This window comes from Rhinopithecus roxellana, chromosome 7, assembly GCF_007565055.1.
Source record: "Rhinopithecus roxellana isolate Shanxi Qingling chromosome 7, ASM756505v1, whole genome shotgun sequence".
In the NCBI taxonomy this organism is placed as follows: Eukaryota; Metazoa; Chordata; class Mammalia; order Primates; family Cercopithecidae; genus Rhinopithecus; species Rhinopithecus roxellana.
In genome coordinates, this window is record NC_044555.1 from 29,944,564 (window position 1) to 29,965,294 (window position 20,731).

Genomic DNA, 20,731 nt, shown 5'->3' on the forward strand with positions numbered 1-20,731 from the left:
CTTTTTGTTGACAAAAACATGTATATAATAAGGTTCAGTTCTACCTGCAGTTTCAGGCATCCACTGCGTGTCTTAGAACGTATCCCTCATAGGTAAGGGGAACAACAGTAATAATAACATTCTATGTTGTTATAATGTTGCCAATTTGGGGTTGGAATAAGAATTTGATTGTAGCCACCACCAAGCATCCCATACCCCAGTAATCATCTTTGAAGACTATTATATTTTTATGCTAGGATATTAACAAATAAAACCATGCCAAAATATTACAAAAACATCAAATGCCTTAATCTTACTGTATTATGACTCGAATTCACAAACCCAGTGATACACAGTTGGGGAAAAAATCTGCTGTTAACCCTCTGGGTACCTCTGTCTACCGGATCTGGGAAAGAAAAATACAATGCAATAAAATAAAATAAAATAAATAAAATAAAATACAAAACCTACTGGGGAATAAAAAAAGGGGGAAGGTGGGTATAGAAATGAAGGTTATAAAGGCATGAATTTCCAAATACTTTCTTTATAATTACCCCCATCATTACATATACCATGAATATCTGAAAGTACATGAATCTTAACACTGAACAAGAAATTCTAATGGTACTGCATATTTTAGATACTGGTAACAATCTCGCAAGTTGACCAAGCCAAAAAGTAGTCCTACACTTCCTCTCTCACCTCCTTCCCACCAATAAACCATGTTCCTTCTATTCACAGAGTTCATTTTACAATCTAAAAGCCTTTGAATCCACCCCTTCTCCATTCCTACTATATTTCTCCAGGTTAGTTAGGACCTCAACTTTACATACTTGGCCTATTTCAACAGTTTTCTAACTTGTCCCCCAAACTGTAGGCTCTCTCTCCACTTCCTCCTCTTTCAATCTCTTTCAAACCTCCACACCACTGCCAATGAGCTTTCAAAAACTCAAACATGGAAGTGCAAAACATGCACTTTCTATTTTAAACTCCTCCGAAAAGTCCCCACAATCTAGCTTGATTTATAAGGGCCTTCATTTTATGACTCTTGCTGAAATGTTCCCAATCTCATAACCACCACTTTAGTCAGGACAAATAACATGCAGATCTGTGAATAAAATACAACCTTATACATTTCTATGATTTTAACAATGTTTGCTTCCTCTGCCTAAAAAAGCCATTGCCATCTTCCCCTCAACTCACTCCTTAATCGGGCAAATTCCTATCTATCCTTTAAAAAGCAACATTCACCTCTTCCTTCCAGAAGTATTATTTGACATATTCCCAAAAACCTACAGTGAGTTATAGTTTCTAATACATGCTTCTGATATGGGAGTACTGGGAAGGGAAGAGTGTGGTCCCTTTAAATGATACAGAATGGGGGAAGGGAAGTGCTGGGTAGAGGAGGGTGTGGTCCCTGGCTAGGGCTCTACCCCCTCAGACCTAGGTAAGGACAGGCACTCTGCCTTCCCACCACGGCCCCATCCTGGGCCTATAAAAACCCAAGACCCTAGCAAGGCAGAGACAGAAACTGCTAGATGGAGACATGAACACATCGGTGGAAGACATCGAGAAGAGCCTGCAGGTGGAAGAGCACACAGACGCTGGAACACCGGCAGGCCATTGACCAGCGGGACTAGGCAGAGTTTGGCCAGGGCAGTTGGAGGAGAGCTGGGACCGCCAAGCGGCCATCTCCCTCTGGCTACCCCATAGGCTGAAAGCTACTTCCACTCAATAAAACTTTACACTCATTCTCCAAGCCCACGTGTGATCCAATTCTTCCAGTACACCGAGGCAAGAACCTGGGATACAGGAAGCCCTCTGTCCTTGCAACAAGGTATAGGGTCTAACTGAGCTGGTTAACACAAGCTGCCTACAGACAGCAAACTAAAAGAGCACCCTGTAACACATGCCCACTGGCGCTTCAGCTGTAAACATTCACCCCTAGACATTGCCGTGGGGTGGGAGCCCCACAGCCTGCCAGTCTGTATGCTCCCCTAGAGGTTTGAGCAGTGGGGCACTGAAGAAGTGAGCCACACCTCCATCACATGCCCTGCCAGGGGGCAAGGGAACCTCTCCCATTTCACTTCCAAATGAATACTCACACCTATTATGACATTTATCTGCTCCACTAGAATATGAGCCTATACATGGTAGAGAATGAACCCACGTCGTGCTTTGATCCCTATAGCAAAGTAACCAGCATATGTAAGTTAAGAAAGTCTTGCCGCTGAGTAAATCAGTATCTTACAGTCTTTAATAACCTGTTACACATTTTTCATAGAAGAATGATACTTTGCTGATTCAATTTATCCAGAATCATTTCCTTATTATAATCTGAATTACCTTCTGGACAATTAAAAGAACGTTAACAGCTAAGATAATATAGCAGAAGAGGTTGGCCAAAGTTTATTATATGCATCATGCCCAAAGTCACCACACTGAAGCAGAAGTTCTGCTTCCAAAGTGTATGTGTAGTATTGTACAGCAATAATGAAATCAGACTATAGAAGTCATTTCAAAACTAGTAAGTGACAAGGCTGTGATTCTGATCCAAGACTATAGAGACCTAAGTCAGAATCACAGCCTTGTCACTTACTAGTTATGAGATTCATGAAAGGCCGAGCACAGTGGCTCACACCTGTAATCCCGCTGCTTTGGGAGGCCAATGTGAGAGGATTGCTTGAGACCAGGAGTTTGAGACCAGCCTGGGCAACATAGTGAGACTCTCATTCTCTACAAAAAACTTAAAACTTAGTTGAGCATGGTGGGGCATGCCTGTAGTCCTACCTACTTGGGAGGCTAAAAAGGACTGCTTGAGTCCAGGAGTTCAAAGCTGCAGTGAGCTACGATTGTACCACTGCATACCAGCCTGAGCTACAGAGCAAGACTCTATCTCTTAAATAAAAATAAAAAATAAAAATAAAACAAAATTTCAGAAAGACTCATGAAACAAGTTAGCTGACCTCAATGTCTTCATCTTTGTAAAATGGTGAAAGCAGTACCTATTTCAAAGGGTTGTCTGAGGAATTAAATGAGATGATACATGACTGGTTCAAAAATAGAAGCAATTATAAATAAAGCACCAAGGATTATTTAAAAGTATCCCAACAGGCCAGGCCTGGTGGCTCGCGGCTGTAATCCCAACACTTTGGGAGGCTGAGACAGGTGGATCACCTGAGGTCAGGAGCTCGAGACCACCCTGGCCAACGTGGTGAAACTCAGTCGCTATTAAAAAATAAATACAAAATTAGCCGGGTGTGGTGGCCTTGGTACCAGCCACTCGGGAGGCTGAGACAGGAAAATCGCTTGAACATGGGAGGCAAAGGATGCAGTAAGCCAAGATCGCACCACTGCATTCCAGCCTGGGCGAGACTGAGCAAGACTTCGTCTCAAATAAATAGATAACTAACTACTATCCCAACAATTTCATTTACATTTCCTTAAATTATAGTACAATTTCCAAAAATAAGGCCAATGGCAAGCAGTATACATATTGAAAAATCCTCCTAATACAAAATTAATTATTTAAAATATTAGATGACATATTTTAAAAGGATTTTTATAAATGAATGGCTGAGCTTGGGGCAAAAGGAAAAAGGCTGAAAAAAAAGGAGAATACAGAAAGGTAAGCAAACACTGAAAGCCAATAAAATACCCCAAGACTTAGGAAACAAATTAGGTACCACACAGAGTTGCACCCAAGATTTCCCACATAAAACTGAACCCCTGGATATTCTTTCTTAGTAAAATGTTGGAATTTCCTCAAAAAACTAACAATAGAACTACCATTTGATTCAACAGTCCCACTACTAGCTATAAATCATAGAAACTGAAATCAATATTTCAAAGAGATATCTATTATATATGAGTTCTAAATTTCTTTTCAAAGAATTAGTATGTCAGTATGTTCAATTCTTTGCCTTCTACTTTTAAACTTTAATTCCTCGTAAAGCAACATTTCTCCATTATCTGTTCCACCCTGACTCATTCCAATTGCCTGCTCTGTCATAACCATTTTTCCTGCCAAACCACTCACCCCGTCACTCTCTTTAAATTAGCCAATCAGAATTAGTTTAGCCTGTGCAGTCTAACCCTAGCCAATAGGAGAACGACACAGCAGCAGGGGCCAGGTGTGTCAGGGAAGAACCCTTTCCCCTCCCTTGTCCAAGTGTGCCCTCACCATTGCTCCATCTGTAAGGGCGCACCCTTCTATAGAAGTACCTTGCCTTGTTGAGAATTAAAAAGAAAACTTTATACTCGAGTGCTATTTCTTTTGTGGCACTGAAACTTTATTTATGACATCTATACTCCCATATTCATTTCAGCCTTATTCATAATAGATAAGATACAGAATCAACCTAAGTATCCATCGAAGGATACATTGATAATAAAACGTGGTATATATACACCTTGAAACACTATTCAGTCTTTAAAAGAAGGAAATTCTGCCATTTGTGACAACATAGATGAACCTGGAGGACCTTGTGCTAAGCAAAATATGCCAGACACAGAAAGACAAAACGGCATGATCTCACTTACATGTGGAATCTAAAAAAGTCAAACTCAAAGAATATCTATCTCATAGAAGTAAAGAGAACAACAGTAGTTACCAGAGGCTGGGGGAGGGTGGGGAAAGGGAATTGGAGAGATGCTATTCAAAGGGTACAAAGTTTCACCGAGACAAGAATAAGTTCTAGTGATCAATTGCAGAGCATGGTAACCATAGTTAATAATCACATATATTTCAAATTGATGAGAGTATATTTCAAATATTCACCAAGAACAAGTAAGTGAGGTTATGGGTATGTGGGAAAATCTATTATATCTCTAAAATCGGTTGTAGAGGAGTCAAAAAATAAAATGGGACACAGGCAATATTTGAAGATATAGTGGCTGAAAATGTTCTAGTGCTGAAGGCAATAATCCCCAGACACAGAAAGATGAATAAAGGAAGAAAAATCCTATGCACAAAGGGAAGGTGCAAAAGAAAAAGAGGAGAGCTCTTTTTTTTTTTTTTTCAAGACGGAGTCTCGCTCTGTCGCCAGGCTGGAGTGCAGTGGCGTGATCTCAGCTCACTGAAACCTCTGCCTCCTGGGTTCAAGTGATTCTCCTGCCTCAGCCTCCTAAATAGCTGGGACTACAGGCGAGCGCCACCATGCCCAGCTATTTTTTGCATTTCTAGTAGAGACAAGGTTTCACCATGTTGGTCAGGACGGTCTCGATCTCTTGACCTCGTGATCTGCAAGGAGAGCTTTTAAGACATTAAAAGAGCTATAAAACAGCTTCAAAACAGCATCAAAAGAGCTACAACAACACTAACAACTTTTTAAAACTAACCAGGAGAACTAGGAGTCAGTGAAAAATCAGTAAGAAGCTGGGTGCAGTGTCTCACACCTGTAATCCCAGCACTTTGGCAGGCAGAAGTGGGTAGACCACTTGAGCCCAGGAGTTCGAGACCAGCCTGAGCAATATAGTAAGACCTCGTCTCAAAAAAAAGAAAAAAAAGCAATTAAAATTATTTTCATTTATTTTTAATGGTAAAGATAAATTTTTATCACATTTTTTTCACACATAAAGGAAAATTTAAGTGAAAAAAAAATTTCATTAAGATATTCTTAGTGTCCAATTCTGAATCATTTTATAATTCTGTTAACCATACTCTCATCCACATTTTTCCACACAATATCAACTACTGGGACATCAAAAATGGTGGTGATACAGCATTTCTTAGAAGATTCTTCCACTGTTATCTACAAACCCCATTTCTGCAAGTTAAGACATCACTTTTTTGACCTTACCAGAAGTTGTCAATGAAAAGTTTTTAGTCAGCAATCAAAACTCACATTCTTTCCTCAGATGGTCCATAAATGACTTTTCTACTGAAACAATATGCTACAGCTATCTAATCACGCCAGGAGGAAAAACAACAAAGATGAGTATGCATAGGCATTGACAACTATGTATCATGACTACCACTCAGCCAATGAAGACTTAAAATATTATTAGATACCTGGCTCCAAAGATTTAAACAAAAAGGGTGGGCTGGGCACAGTGCTTCATGCCTGTAATCCCAGCACTTTGGAAGGCCAAGGTGGGTGGATCAGAAGGTCAAGAGATTGACACCATTCTGGCCAACATGGTGAAACCCCATCTCTACAAAAAAAAAAAGAGCCGGGCGTGGTGCCATGTGCCTGTAATCCCAGCTACTCAGGAGGCTGAAGCAGGAGAATCGCTTGAACCCGGGAGGCAGAGGTTGTAGTGAGCCAAGATCAAGCCACTGTACTCCAGCCTGGGAAACAGAGCGAGATTCCATAAATTAAATTTAAAAAAAAAAAGAAAAAGTGCATCTTTGAAGGAATAAAAAGCAGTATTGCTGGCCAGGCGCGCTGGCTCATGCCTGTAACCTCAGCATTTTGGGAGGCCAAGGCAGGCAGATCACCTGAGGTCGGGAGTTCGGGACCAGTCTCACCAACATGGAGAAACCCCATCTCTACTAAAAATACAAAATTAGCCAGGCGTGGTGGTGCATGCCTGTAATCCCAGCAACTTGGGAGGCTGAATCCCAGCGACCTGGGAGGCTGAGGCAGGCGAATCGCTTCAACCCAGGAGGCGGACATTGTGGTGAGTGGAGATCGCGCCATTGCACTCCAGCCTTGGCAACAAGAGCGAAACTCCGTCTCAAAACAACAACAACAACAACAACAAAGCAAATAGTTAGTGGTTAACTATCAACTTAATTAAAAGAAATACAGAAGATAGTGAAATGAGCTAAACAATACCAAAAGAAAGCAATAAAACAAAGCCAGAAAATGGGACACTATAAGACAACTGAGCTGGTCTCTTTAAGCCAGAAAGAAAAACAAAAACACAAAAGGGATGAGAGTGGAGGGAAGACAATGCTAAAAAAGACAGCTAAGGGACATACTCAGTTTTAACCTATGGTCCTGGACTAGACAGTGGTCTGGACAAAAAGACTGTAGGAGGCATTACAGAGTAAATTAGGTGAGAGAGACAGAGAGAGAGAGTGAGAGTGAGAGCGCGCGCACGTGTGTGTGTGTAAAGAAAAAGTATAAGCCCAAAGAGTGTGTGTGTGTGTGTAAAGAAAAGAGAATAAGCCCAAAGAGTGTGTGTGTGTGTGTGTGTGTACGTGTGTAAAGAAAAAAGAGAATAAGCCCAAAGAAAGAAGGAAAAAAACTAGAGATGATCAATAATGTCAAAATTGTATTATTTGAAATCACTATTAAAATTTACAAACCTTTGATTGAAGCAAGGAAGAAAACAGAAGGCACAACTAAGTTCCAGAAATTAGTTAAGGACCTAACTATAGGTATATGTGACCATACACAAATGTAGCAGAAATTTGCAACCTAAAAAAGTAACTGGTAAATAATAAAACCAGTAGTATAAAATCCTCCCACAAAGACATATACTAATCCCAAAGAGTTTAACAGGTTGGTTTTATCAAATATGCAGGAAACCACTTTTACAAGATTATATCTAGCTATTTCAGAAAATACAAGATGAGAACATTCCAAATACTTTTATTGAAATGTTTACAATATTGATAACAGAAGAAACAAAATTGTCATTACAAAATTGTCATTAATTACAAAGGGAGGATAGTCTACAGAGAAAATCCAAAGTTACACAGTCAAATTACCCAAGTTAGTGAAAGTTAGTGAAGTTGTTTGGTAAGTTTAACACATAAAAGTCAACTGCAGTTCTATATACCAGTAGAGATAAAACATAAAATTAAAATGGCATGCATAATAGCAATATAAATGTAAGATGTAAAATACATTATTTATAAGATGCACAAGAACTTTGTGAGGAAGTTATAAAACTTTACTAAGGAAAGATGACAGTTTGCTTTTATTTTTATTTTATATATATTTTTTGGGGCAGAGTTTCGCTCTTGTTGCCCAAGCTAGAGTGCAATGGCACAATCTCGGCCCACTGCAACATCCGCCTCCAGGGTTCAAGCGATTCTCCTGCCTCAGCCTCCCTCAGTCTCCTGAGTAGCTGGGATTACAAGCGCACCACCACGCCGGGCTAATTTTTTGTATTTTTAGTAGAAACGGGGTTTCACCATGTTAACCGGGCGGGTCTTGAACTCCTGACCTCAGGTGAGCCACCCACCTCGGTATCCCAAAGCATTGGGATTACGGGCATGAGCCACTGCACCTGGCAACAGTTTGTTTTTAAAATACAAAGTCAATGCAATCCCAATCCAACCCCTAAAAAATAATTGTGTTTTATTTAATTTTATCTGATCTCCAGTACTACAGTTTTACAAGATACTGACAAATCTAAGATTTCAAAACAGTGATAACTGTTGCAAACGCATTTATGATCTGGCCTTTGCCCCCAGTTTGAGTCCTATAACGCCCAACAATCATGGCAGGCTCTAAGACAGTGCTCTATAAACTATTGCCAGCCAAATCCTTTTTTAAAGGCCTGGGAGCTAAAAATGATTTTTATATAAAAGATTATCTAAGTACCTATATATTACCTGATTTTGCCTCTTGGTCCACAAAACCTAAAATATTTACTATTTTGCCCTGTAAGAAAAAGTTTGTGGACCTCTGCTCTCGACCAAGAACGTGGGAGTTTCCAAAACACCTATTGTACTGCTATGTACTGCTCTCTCATTTCTCTTCTTGGAAAACTTGACCAGGTCTTGTATCTTGAAAACTCCCATTAATCCTTCCCTGAAGCTTCAACTTTTCTGTGAAGTCTTTCCTAATTCCCACTCAGACTTTCCCATACCCCTTAAACAAAGCATGTGCACTTCTGCCTCCGGCACAGCCCTCAACACCTCCAATATATCACTTACCAAAAACTTATTATGTTTACGTGTATCCTCCTCACAGAAACATGGGAGAGCAGGAGCTCGCTTACTCATCTCTGTATTGTCAAGAGGCCCTGTCAACAAATGTAAAAGCCGGACTACCCTAAACTGTGTAACAGAAAAAGCCACTGGAAAGTCAGAAAATGAGCCCAGATTCCACTAGTTTATCCACCACCTATTTGTGCTGACTTGGGGGCTTCCTTAATCACCGGGATGCACGATGTATAGTCCACAAAGTAAAGGAATTAGATAATAATTTCTAAGATGTGTCCTGCTTCTAAACTTGTAAAATTTCCAAAGAATCTAATCCTTATTCCAAAATATACTGATTTTTAACTTTTCTTTAAAAGATCTCACTCTCTGGGTCTCCTCTAAGCAAAAACGTTTTTTAGGCTTTTTAAAAAAAAATTCAGGTTAAGCAATAAACTTGTTGAAATATTAATTAGAGTTCTGTCTTCCCTACAGGTTTTAAATATTTTCATACTATGAAGCACTTCCAGACTGATATATTTAAATACTGAATATATTTCTGAATCCAAAAAACCAATCGGAATTAGAACCTTGAGTTCTCCCATTACAAAAATTCTCTCTTCAACATATCTCTCCTACCTGACATGAATGCATAATCCCACACCAGTACAATACTGATGAAAAAAGTAAGACCATACAGAAGAAAAACTTACCAATCAGGCCCAATTAGGAAAATAAGGCCAGCACAAATTCAGGGCTGGTAAGAAATACAATACAATTTTCAAGCATATGCTGAATCAGGCAGTAAAATAGTATTATTTAGACCTTTTTAGTGAAACTGTTTTAAGGATAAGAATTATCTATAATTAGCATTCAAAAAAATGTGAATTAATCTCTTCAACAAGCTGAAATATTAGGTGCAAAACTAACTGCAGTAATGGCAAAAACCATAATCACTTTTGCGTCAACCTAATACTATGTGATGTTCTTCAGCAGTATTATAAAGCCCTCTGATATTTACATTCATATAGGTAATATGTATGTTAAATTTAATAATCAATTTCTTTCGGTGTCCCAAACTAAATTTTAGCACAACTCTATCAAACCCTTTATAAAATTAGGGTTATAAAAAAATAATGAATTGGTCACTATTTTTAAAAACTGTACCCACAAATACTTTAATCAATCAATACACAAAATAAAACACATCCTGCATATCTTACAACAGACCAATTAGTTTTTCAAAGTGAAACACTGTTCTCCATCCTTCCACGTTACCATAACGTTTAATCAATAGTTCTATTCAGATAAGCATTGCTTCCAGAATTCAAAACCTTTTCTTTCTTTTCTTAAAGTAGAAAAAAAAAAAAAAATAAGAAAAAGGTCAGTTTGGTTTCTTTATTTACTTTAGACTCTGTTGCCCAGGCTGGAGTGCAGTGGCATGATCTCAGCTCACTGCAACCTCTGCCTCCCGGGTTCAAGCGATTCTCTGCCTCAGCCTCCCCAGTAGCTGGGATTACAAGCAAGAACTACCATGCCCAGCTAATTTTTGCTTTTTTAGTAGAGATGGGGTTTCACCATGTTGGCCAGGCTGGTCTCAAACTCCTGACCTCAGGTGATCTGCCCACCTTGGCCTCCCAAAGTGCGGGGATTACACTCCCAAAGTGCTGGGATACCTCCCAAAGTGCTGGGATTATTACTGGGTGAGCTACCACGCCCAGCCCTGAGTGTCTCTTGTATGCTAACAAGATAACTCAAGGCAGGCAGCCTCCTTTGTAGCTTTAGGATGGGGGATGTAATGAGATAACTCAGGGCAGGCAGCCCCCTACGTAGCTTTAGGATGAGGGCTGGTCACAGCAAAGAGCAAAGCATGTTTAGAGCGTTGGGACTTTTCAGCCCCATTCTCCAATCTCTGGGTAGAGAAAACGGATTGAAGGTTAAGCTGATCACCAGTGGCCAATGATTTAATCAGTCATGCCTACGTAATAATGCCTCCATAAAAACCCAAAAGGACAGGGTTTGGAGAGCTTCTGGATAGCTGCACAAGCAGAAGCCCCTAGAGGGTGGCATGCCCAGAGAGGGCATGGAGGCTCCATGCCACTTCCCACATGACCTCATCTTATGCATCTCTTCATCTGTACCCGTTACAATAAAACAGTAAACCCAACTGTTTGCTGAGGTCTGTGCCACTATGGTAAATTAATGGAAACAAGGAGTGGGTCATGGGAACCCCGATTTATATAGCCAGTTAGTCAAAAGTTCCGGAGGCCTACACTGGCATCTGAAGTGGGGATAGTCTTGTGGGACTTAGCACTCAATCTGTGGGATCTGAAACTATCTCCAGGTAGATAATGTCAGAATTGAACTGAATTAGAGGACACTAGCAGCCACTGCAGAACTGATTGCTTGCCAGGTATGCAGGGGAAAAGCCACACATATTTTGTTACAGAAATGTTCTGTGTTGTGAGAGTATAGGAGGAACTGAGTTTTTTCCTATATCCTCAGACCATTCATTAAAACATGAAGTAGGGGGAAGAGGGAAGAGCTCTCGAAGTAAACTAGCAACAGAAGGGAACATCTTCGATATTAGTCTACAAAAACCCTACAGCTAATATCACATTCAACAGTAAAAATTTAATGTTTTCCCCCCAAAGAAACAAAACAAGGATGTCCCCTTCCATTCCTTGCCAGTACAACAAGGCAAGAAAAAGACTAACTGGCATCCACAAATAAGAAAACAAAAAATAAAATTTTCTTTATTTGCAGACAGCATAATGCATCTAGAAAATCCTATCTAGAGCAACACGACTACAACAATATAATTTAGTAAGACAGTAGGATACTAGATCAGTATGCAATAATAAAAATGTTCCTACATAATCGCAATAAAACAATTGGAAATAAAATTTTACAACCACTCCAATCACAATAGCATCAAAAAAAAAAAACTTAAAACATATGTGATAAGCACCATGAAGTACTGCTGTAGAGTCTTAAAGAAGGCTAAATAGAGGGCGAAATACGCCATGTTCACGAACAAGCAAATACAGTATTACTGAAGACAAATTCTTCCTAACTTAGCACATGTAGTTCCAATATAATCCTAGCAGAATTACACTGGATTATACTGTTTCTGCACTTTATATGGAAAGGCAAAAGACCTAGAAAAACCAAAGCAATTTTGAAAAAAGAATACAGGGAATTTGGGGCCAGGCGTGAGCGGTGGTTCATGCCTATAATCCCAACACTTTGGGAGGCCGAGGCAGGTGGATCACGAGGTCAGGAGATCGAGACCATCCTGGCCAACATGGTGAAACCCTGTCTCTACTAAAATACAAAAAATTAGCCAGGCGTGGTGGCGCAGGCCTGTAGTTCCAGCTACTGGGGAGGCTGAGGTTGCAGTGAGCCAAGATCGTGCCACTGCACTCCAGCCTGGGTGACAGAGAGAGACTGTCTCAAAAAAAAAAAAAAAAAAAAAAAAAAAGGAAAGGAAAGAGGAAATGGTAGATTTTGAAAGTGTAGTCTTTTCAACAAATAACGCTGGAAAAACTGGGTAGCTATTTGGGGGAAGGGGGGGACCACTGATGCTATCTCACATCATAAACAGCTTGAAATGTATCGCAGGCGGAAACAGAATTTAAAAGGTGAGGAAATCTTTTATGATCTTGGGATACACAAAGATTTCCTAGCACAAAAAGCACAAGCTGTAAAAGAAAAAAAAAAGTAATTAAATGGACCTCATTGAAACAATAAACATTTGCTCTTCAAAAGACACTAGTAAGAAAATGAAAAGATGAACCAGAGACTAACAATTCCAAAACAAGTATCAGACAAAGGGCATTTATTCAGAGTGTATAAAGAACCCATAAAACTCAATGAAGAAGAAGATGAGGAAGAACAACAGGAAGGAAAGGAAGAAGAGAAAGAAAGAAAAGAAAGAAAGAAGGAAGGAAGAAGGGAGGAAGGAAGGGAGGGAGGGAAGGAGAATAGGTAGACAGTAAAGTTAAAAAGACTGAGGAGGAAAGAAAGAAAATAAGAAAGAAGAAGAAAAAACAAGAAGGGGCAGATGGGCTAAAGTTAAAAAGACTGACAATACCAAGTGCTAATGAAGATATGGAACATTTGAAATCTCATTCATTGCTGGTTGGAATATGAAATGGTATAACCACTTTGAAAAGGATTGACAGTTACACCTAAAACTGCAAAGCAATTCAGCATTCCCAAATCATATATACCAAGATAAATGAAAACCTGTGTCCACACAAAGACAAATAATATTCACAGAACTTTATTCATAATAACCAAAAGCTGAAAACAATCTGATCAACTGATAAACAGAAAAACTGTGGCATATCCATTCTACAAAATCCTACTTAACAATGAAAAACAACACACTACTGATACAACAACATGGATGAATCTCAATAAAAGCATGCCAAATGAAAGTTATAAAAAAACAAAAAGAATATATGCTGTTTAAACCCCATTACATGATATTCCAGAACAGACAAAACTAGAGGGATGAAAGCAGGTAAGTGGTTGCCTGGGACCAGAGATCAAGAGTAGGAAAATGGCACAAGGAAACACTTTGGGTAATGGAAATGTTTTGTATCTTGATTATGGTAATGGTTATACAACTATTTAAGTTGTCAAATCTCAAATAATGTAAATCATATCTCAAAAAATGCTTAAAATAATGTTAAATATATCTCAAAAAAGCTACAGAAAATAAATTATCAGGTATTTTTTGTGAAGCTAGACAAGTTAATTAGAAAGTTTATTTGAAAAAACAAGCCACCAAGGACAGCCAGGAAAATCCTAGAAGCAAGAACAGTAGGGAAAGGGTGCCCTAGCACTACCATACATTAAAACATATTATAAAATCTCTCTAAGTAAAATACTTTTGTATTAGTTCATGAACAAAACATGCCACAAAATGCACAGACAAAACTGCATACGAATATTTAGTATACAATTAAGGCAACACCTCAAATCAGTAGAGGAAAAAATGAATTTTTAAAAAATATATTTTTGGGATAACTAGCCATAAGATAAAAGATAATCTTAAATATTGTTCAAACTATAAGTCAAGGATAAAACCCAAATGGATCAGAAATTTAAATGTCAAATATTAAACCATTCAAATACTGAAAGAAAATGTGGGTGAATTTCTCTAACACCTGGGAATGAGGAAAAAACCCATCCTATGATTCAAAACATAAGGGCAATGTAGAAAACTGATCAATCTGACTACACAGAAATAGAAAACTTCTGCACAGGCAAAAACAAACACACAAAAGCAAAGCAAAACAACAAATCTCAAACTGGGCAATAGTAGCTTCAACTAATATCACAGATAAAGGATAAATATGCCTAATATATATAATATAGCTACATAAAACAGTAAAAGAAAACAATGACCTAAAAAAAATGGGCGACAGACATGAACAAATATTTCAAAGAAAAAGAAATTCAAATAGTCTTTACACTTCAATTTTTAAAAAGTTCAATATCACTAACAACTAAGAAAATGTAAATTTAAATTATAATAAAATACCACTTCTCACCTATCAAACTGGCAAGTCTGCTGACAAAAAGGTTCTTGATTAAGACCAAGAAGAAACAAACACTTGCATACGTTGTTGAAATAAATGCAAATGGTTCAATCCCAAAGGAGCAAATACCCTTCAACACAATGATCCCACTTTTAAAGGAATCTATACTAAAGAATCACTAACAAAACTATTAAAAGACAGGCCAGGTGCAGTGGCTCACACCTGTAATCCCAACACTTTGGGAGGCTGAGGTGGGAGAATTACTTGAGGCCAGTAATTGAGTTTGAGACCAGCCTGGGTAATCTAGTGAGATTCTATCTCTGGAAAAAAAATTTAAAAATTAGCTGAGCATGGTGGTGTGCACCTGCAGTCCCAGCTCCTCGAGAGGCTGAGGCAGGAGGATTCATTTGAGCCCAGGAATTCAAGGTCGCAGTGAGCTCTGATTGCACCACTGCACTCCACCCTGTGCAACAGAGCAAGACCTTATCTCTAAAAAACTATATATGGAGAAAGAGACACTTTTACTAGACTATTTACTGCAGCACTCTGTAAAAGCAAAGCACTGAAGCACCTGAATAAATAAACTATGGAGTAAGTCTTCATGACCTTGAGTTAGGCAAAGATTTCTTACATACAACAGTAAAAACACAAGCAATAAAAAGTTGTTATAAAGTTGATAAATTGGACTTCATCAAAGTTTAAAACTTTATTTTCTACCCCACTAGGCACACTAAAAAAACTGTACACTCAAAAAGTAGATAATTACAAGTGTTGAGTAGGATATAGAGAAACTGGAACCCTCACACCATTACTGACAGGAATGTAAAATGGTACAGACATAGGGAAAAAAAGTTCTGGCAATTTCTCAAAATGCTAAACATAGATTTACCCTATAATCCAACAATTCCATTTCTGAGTACCTACCCAAGAAAACTGAAAATATTATGTCACACAAAAACCTGTACACAAATGTTCACAACAGTATTATTCACAATAGCCAAAAAGTGGAAACAACCCAAATGCCCATCAACTGATGAAAGGATAAACAAACTGTGTTATACTGATTCAACGGAATACAGTGAGCCCTTTGTATCCATGGGTTCCGCATCTGCGGATCAAAAGTATTCAGGAAAAATATAACAATACAATAATAAAAAATAATACAAACTAAAAAGCAATACAGTATAGCAATCAATTACACAGCATTCACATTTTATTAGGTATTATAAGTAATCTAGAAATGATTTAAAGTATATGGGAGGATGCATAGAGGTGATATACAAATACTTTATCATTTAATATAAGGAACTTGAGCATCCATGGATGTTGGTATCCATGAGGGGTCCTGAAACCAATCCCCCACAGATACTGAGTGGTGACTATATTATCAGGAAATAAAGAATAAAATATTCATGCTACAACATATATGAACCTTGACAACATATGCTAAGTTAAAGAAGCCAGCCACAAAAGACCATATATTATATGATTCCATTTATATGAAATATCCAGAAAAGACAAATATATAAAAGACAGAAAGTAGATTGATGGTTGCCAAGGCTGGGGATACACATGAGGTTCCATTCCAGGGAGATAAATAAGACTGTGATGATGGCTGTGATGCAGGATTTTTTGCCCCTTAGCTGAGCTAATCTGGGTTTTTGTCTCACAACCAGGAAGAATGAGGCATGTAGACACATTGAAGGGTGAGGAAGACAAAATTTATTAAGCAAAAGGAAAGCTATCAGCAAAGAAAGGGGGTCCTGCCAGTAGGTTTCCACCTCACAAACTGAATACCAGGGCCCCAGCACGTGAGCTGAAGAGGCCAGGATCCTCCCCTGTATAAGGTGCAAATTCTTGGTGGCTCCACCCTGTTCCCCCAGTGTATGGGGACCTCCAGTCCACTGCAGGCATGCCCAGGAAAGCCCCCTGTGCAGGTTCCCTTATCTGCAGAAAACATCTGGTGTAAACACTTGTGGGCTGGGTGGATCAGTGATTCTCCAGGGACCCTTCCCTATCTGTCGAGACCTTTGTCTGCCTCCTCCCTCTATCAGCTGCACAGCTCTGAAAATTTACCAAAAATCACTGATTTGTATAGTTAAAACAGCCAAATTTTATAGCATGTGAATTATACTTTGATAAAGCTTCAAAAAAAAAAGCCAGAGATTAGAGAAGATATTTTCAAAAGACTTAGAAAAAAAATTATAGATATAGATATAGGTATCTAAAATCTCTACACAGTGTTCTCAAAATCTCTGCATAGGCTGACTATTGACAGACAAAGCCAGTCTATATAAGACTGGAATAAGTACCTACTTCAAAAAGAAAGATAAATTAACCAACAGAAAAATAAAATCCACAAAAAAATCTGAAATGGCAATTCAGACTAAAAAAAAAAACTCACTGTTCAATAAACTTAAAAGTAAACATGATGTAGAAGATCATGCTTAATTTAATCACTGCTTAAATTAAGATACGTAAGTGTATGATTCATTGTTTCACTGCTATGCACAGTCTTTCATTTAGGTAGGTCTTCTAAAAAATAGTTAAGTTTAGCTCTCCTCAAAACTCCAATTATAAACAGAGTACACCAAGAAAGAGTTTATCATAATTTTCCCATTACACCTTCCCATTTTAGCCTGATATACACATCTTCAGCCTTCTTTTACTCCCAGGTACCAACTTTAGAAAAGAAAATCAAGGAATCATTTTGTTATTGTTATTTGTTTAGTTTTGCTTGATTTTTACTTATCACAATTCCATTATATTTGACCAGTAAAATGTGTCAGAGGTATCTTTTTTTTTTGAGACGGAGTCTTGCTCTGTCGCCCAGGCTGGAGTGCAGTGGCGCAATCTCGGCTCACTGCAAGCTCCGCCTCCCGGGTTCATGCCATTCGCCTGCCTTAGCCTCCCGAGTAGCTGGGACTACAGGCGCCAGCCACCACGCCCGGCTAATTTTTTGTATTTTTAGTAGAGACGGGGTTTCACCATGTCAGCCAGGATGATCTCGATCTCCTGACCTCGTGATCCACCCGCCTCAGCCTCCCAAAGTGCTGGGATTACAGGCGTGAGCCACTGCACCCGGCCTCTAATTCTTAATAAAATACAAGGAGATTCACATAAGACAGCACAAGCATAAATAATACTCTCAACCCTTTTCCAATACCTTTCCCCTAGAAGCAATATTTTAAGTAATTAACAAAAAAAGGCAAGAGTTCAATTCATTTTGAATATAACTGGCAATAATCTGCCCAAAACACAAACATGAAATCAGCATGCAAATGTGCACTAACCTTCCAGTAGTCAGACTGTAAACTGTAGTACCTCTGGTATGCAGATAATGCTGAAAGAAGGAAAATAATTTTGAGTCATAATTATTTCTCACTTTAAAGTCAATAATATACTTAACAAGCATTATAACAAGATTCCCACCACACCCACCTCCCAGTAAACAGTGATAGTTCAAACCAAACAACTTAAAATTCTGGCCCCCCCCCCCCCCAGGAGTTCAAGAACATAAAACCATGGTCAAATCTCAGATCTGCAGTTGAACAGCATCTAGGCTAACCCCTTAGATCAACTTGACTTTCCTCAAAGATCAAATGGTAGAGGATTAACATTTTCCAAGGCAACTCCAGAATGTGCTAGATCATTTGTTCTCACAAGAGACCTCACTTCCAAGAATGGCTAACAACTCGACCACCTCAAAGAGCAAAAGAACTATTTCTTCTGTGATGCTTCCTTTCCTGCAATCAACAAAAAACTTACCCCCTAATTACCTTTCTCAACCTCAATTACAAAATAGGACAACCCATCCACCAAAACCATCTTTAGGCATAAAAGGTTCTGAAAAACTTAAAAGTAGTTTCTTGTCAACCTCAAAATTCAGTGAAGTGAACATAAAAAAGTAAAGTGAAAATTACATACATACATACATTATAATTGGTAGAGAGTGCCCTTCTTAAAAAACAAAACACTGATGAATAAACCCCATCCCATACCAATTAAATCAGAATCTCTTAGGGCAGGAAGCTAAGCACTTATTTGATCCCACAAGTACAGGTATGACTGAGGGACACCCGAAAGACAAAGGCAGTAAAATGGACACTGAAGCAGGATTAAAAAGTGACAGCAGCTCAGATACATTCTAATATGCTGGGGATATTTAGAGATGAACCAATTTATGAATTTTAGACATGGTACAATAGAAGTAAACTGCAAACATTATGAGAAAAGCTTTCATAAAATTAAACAGGCAAAGAGAGTTCAGAAAACAATTAGACATAATGAAGAGAACTTGCTCAATTGGGTATTGGAATTATCATAAAGTTGTAAGAAATGGAACAGAAAAGAACTGAAAGCCCCAAATGAGAACTTGATATATGTAGGAATTAGCACAGTAAATAATAGCACATTTCCAATCAGTGGGGCGTTAATAATGTAACCAGCACCCAAGTATTTATAAGTAAGCAAAAAAGTAAAATTTGTAACTCAAATCATATACTAAAATAATTCAAATAATACGTTAAAGAGTTAGATAAAAAAAGAAGCCCATAAAACTACCAGATGAAAACATGGGGGAATAATATTTTTCTGATCAGCTACAAAAGGATTTTTTAACTTGTGGTTTACAATTCATAATCTAAGATACGGAAGACCAGGATAAAAACTATTTGAGAAGCAATTGGCTCCCTCAACTCTCTCACTCAACACTTGATGTTGTTTAGGCAATCTGACCGAAATAAATACAGAGATTCTCCATCAAAAGGCCATGGAAATCATATTCAGAGACCCGCAATCACATGCTCAGAGCCTCCAGTTCTCAATTATTCCAATCATGAAATATGGAAAGCTAAGAATTATCAGACATCTAAAGAAAGCCTCTAACCAAGAAGAAACTAACACAAACACAAAAAAAGACAACCTAAAACAAAAAATAATGACTACTATGCAGGAGAAAATATAATTCAAAAAATTCTTACTAGTCTTAGATAAGGGAAAATATTGTTTTCATTGAGGGAGGTGGAAAGGGGATGTGTGCAGGAGAACAAACAGGATGCTATAGAAAAAAATTAAATTTGGTAAATTAAAGTATAATAGGAGAAATGCATAATTCAATAAAAAGATTAAAATGAAATTTGAAGAAATTTCTCAAAAAAATAAACAAAAAGGACAAAAACAGAAAATTAGAAAAACTGTGTCCTGGAGGTCTAACATATCAATAATAGAGTCCCAAAAAGAAAGAATAAAAGGAAAAAAAAAATTCAGGAAATAATTCCAAAAAAATTCCCAGAAAAGAAGGCTATGAGTTGGTAGTTTGAAGGGTCCTACAACAGATGTATAATTCTAAAAATAAGGCAATAGAACAATGTTTTCAAAATTCTGAAGGAAAATTATTTCCAACCTAAAATCATATATCCAGTCAAACGATCTATTAAGAGGACAAAATAAAGGTATTTTCAGATATGCAAAGTCTCCAAAGAAAATTATCTCCCAAATACCTTTCCTGAAGAAAAATGTGATAAATATGCTCCCCTTAAAGGAGAGTATATACCAAGAAAGAAGAAGATATGGTCTACTGAAAGCAGGAGACACAACAGATACAAGAGGCCATGGGAATACCCAAGATGAAGAAAAAGGGTGATCCCAGGACAGCAGCTATGCCCCAGATCCAACTCACTGAGACTTATCATTAAAATTCTTGTAACCTCTTCTCAACCTGAGGACCAAGTATCCAGATAAACCTGGCCCAGATTCTTAACTGGGTTTGGCTTTTTCTTGACCATGTTCTGATAAAGTTTATATTCTCCCCTCTATATTCTACAAAATAGATGATGTGAAGAAGGTTCCCAGAAGTGTTAAGTGTTCTGCTTTGATTTACTTTTTTTTTTTTTTTTTGAGATGGGGTCTCACTGTGTTGCCCAGGCTGGCGTGCAGTGGGGTGATCTTGGCTCACTGCAACCTCTGCCTCCCAGGTTCAAGCAATTCTCCTGCCTCAGCCTCCTGAGTAGCTGGGATTACAGGTGCTTGCCACCATGCCCGGCTAATTTTTGTATTTTAGTAGAGGCGAGGTTTCCCCATGTTGGCCAGGCTGGTCTTGAACTCCTGACCTCAAGTGATCCGCCCGCCTCAGCATCCCAAAGTGTTGGGATTACAGGCGTGAGCCACCAGGCCCGGCCTGATTTGACTTACTTCTGAATAACCCACTCTCTCTGATTACATTTCTGACCAGATTTTCCTGGTTCATATTGGTCATGTCACATGTCCTAATTATGGGTATTATGTTTGCCAAGAGTCACACATGCCCCAGCACATTGCCTTCCCCAAAAGTGGCTCTGGTAAACTGTTGAGGAACCAGAAGCCACACTATTAA

The 20,731-nt window shown here is 38.4% G+C and overlaps 1 protein-coding gene across 10 annotated transcripts in view; it reads right to left on the reverse strand.

Annotated features, from left to right (window-relative positions):
• KDM6A (lysine demethylase 6A) overlaps window positions 1-20,731 on the reverse strand; it is a 236,587-nt gene that overhangs the window by 118,265 nt on the left and 97,591 nt on the right. For all 10 annotated transcript variants that reach the window (XM_010388418.2, XM_010388415.2, XM_010388414.2 and 7 more), the window contains exon 4: window positions 17,652-17,701. Coding sequence is in view for 8 of the 10 variants with exons in the window: in XM_010388415.2 (XP_010386717.2) it covers window positions 17,652-17,701 (50 nt within the window). In the remaining 2 variants the exon portion in view is untranslated. The remainder of the gene's footprint in view (window positions 1-17,651; window positions 17,702-20,731) is intronic.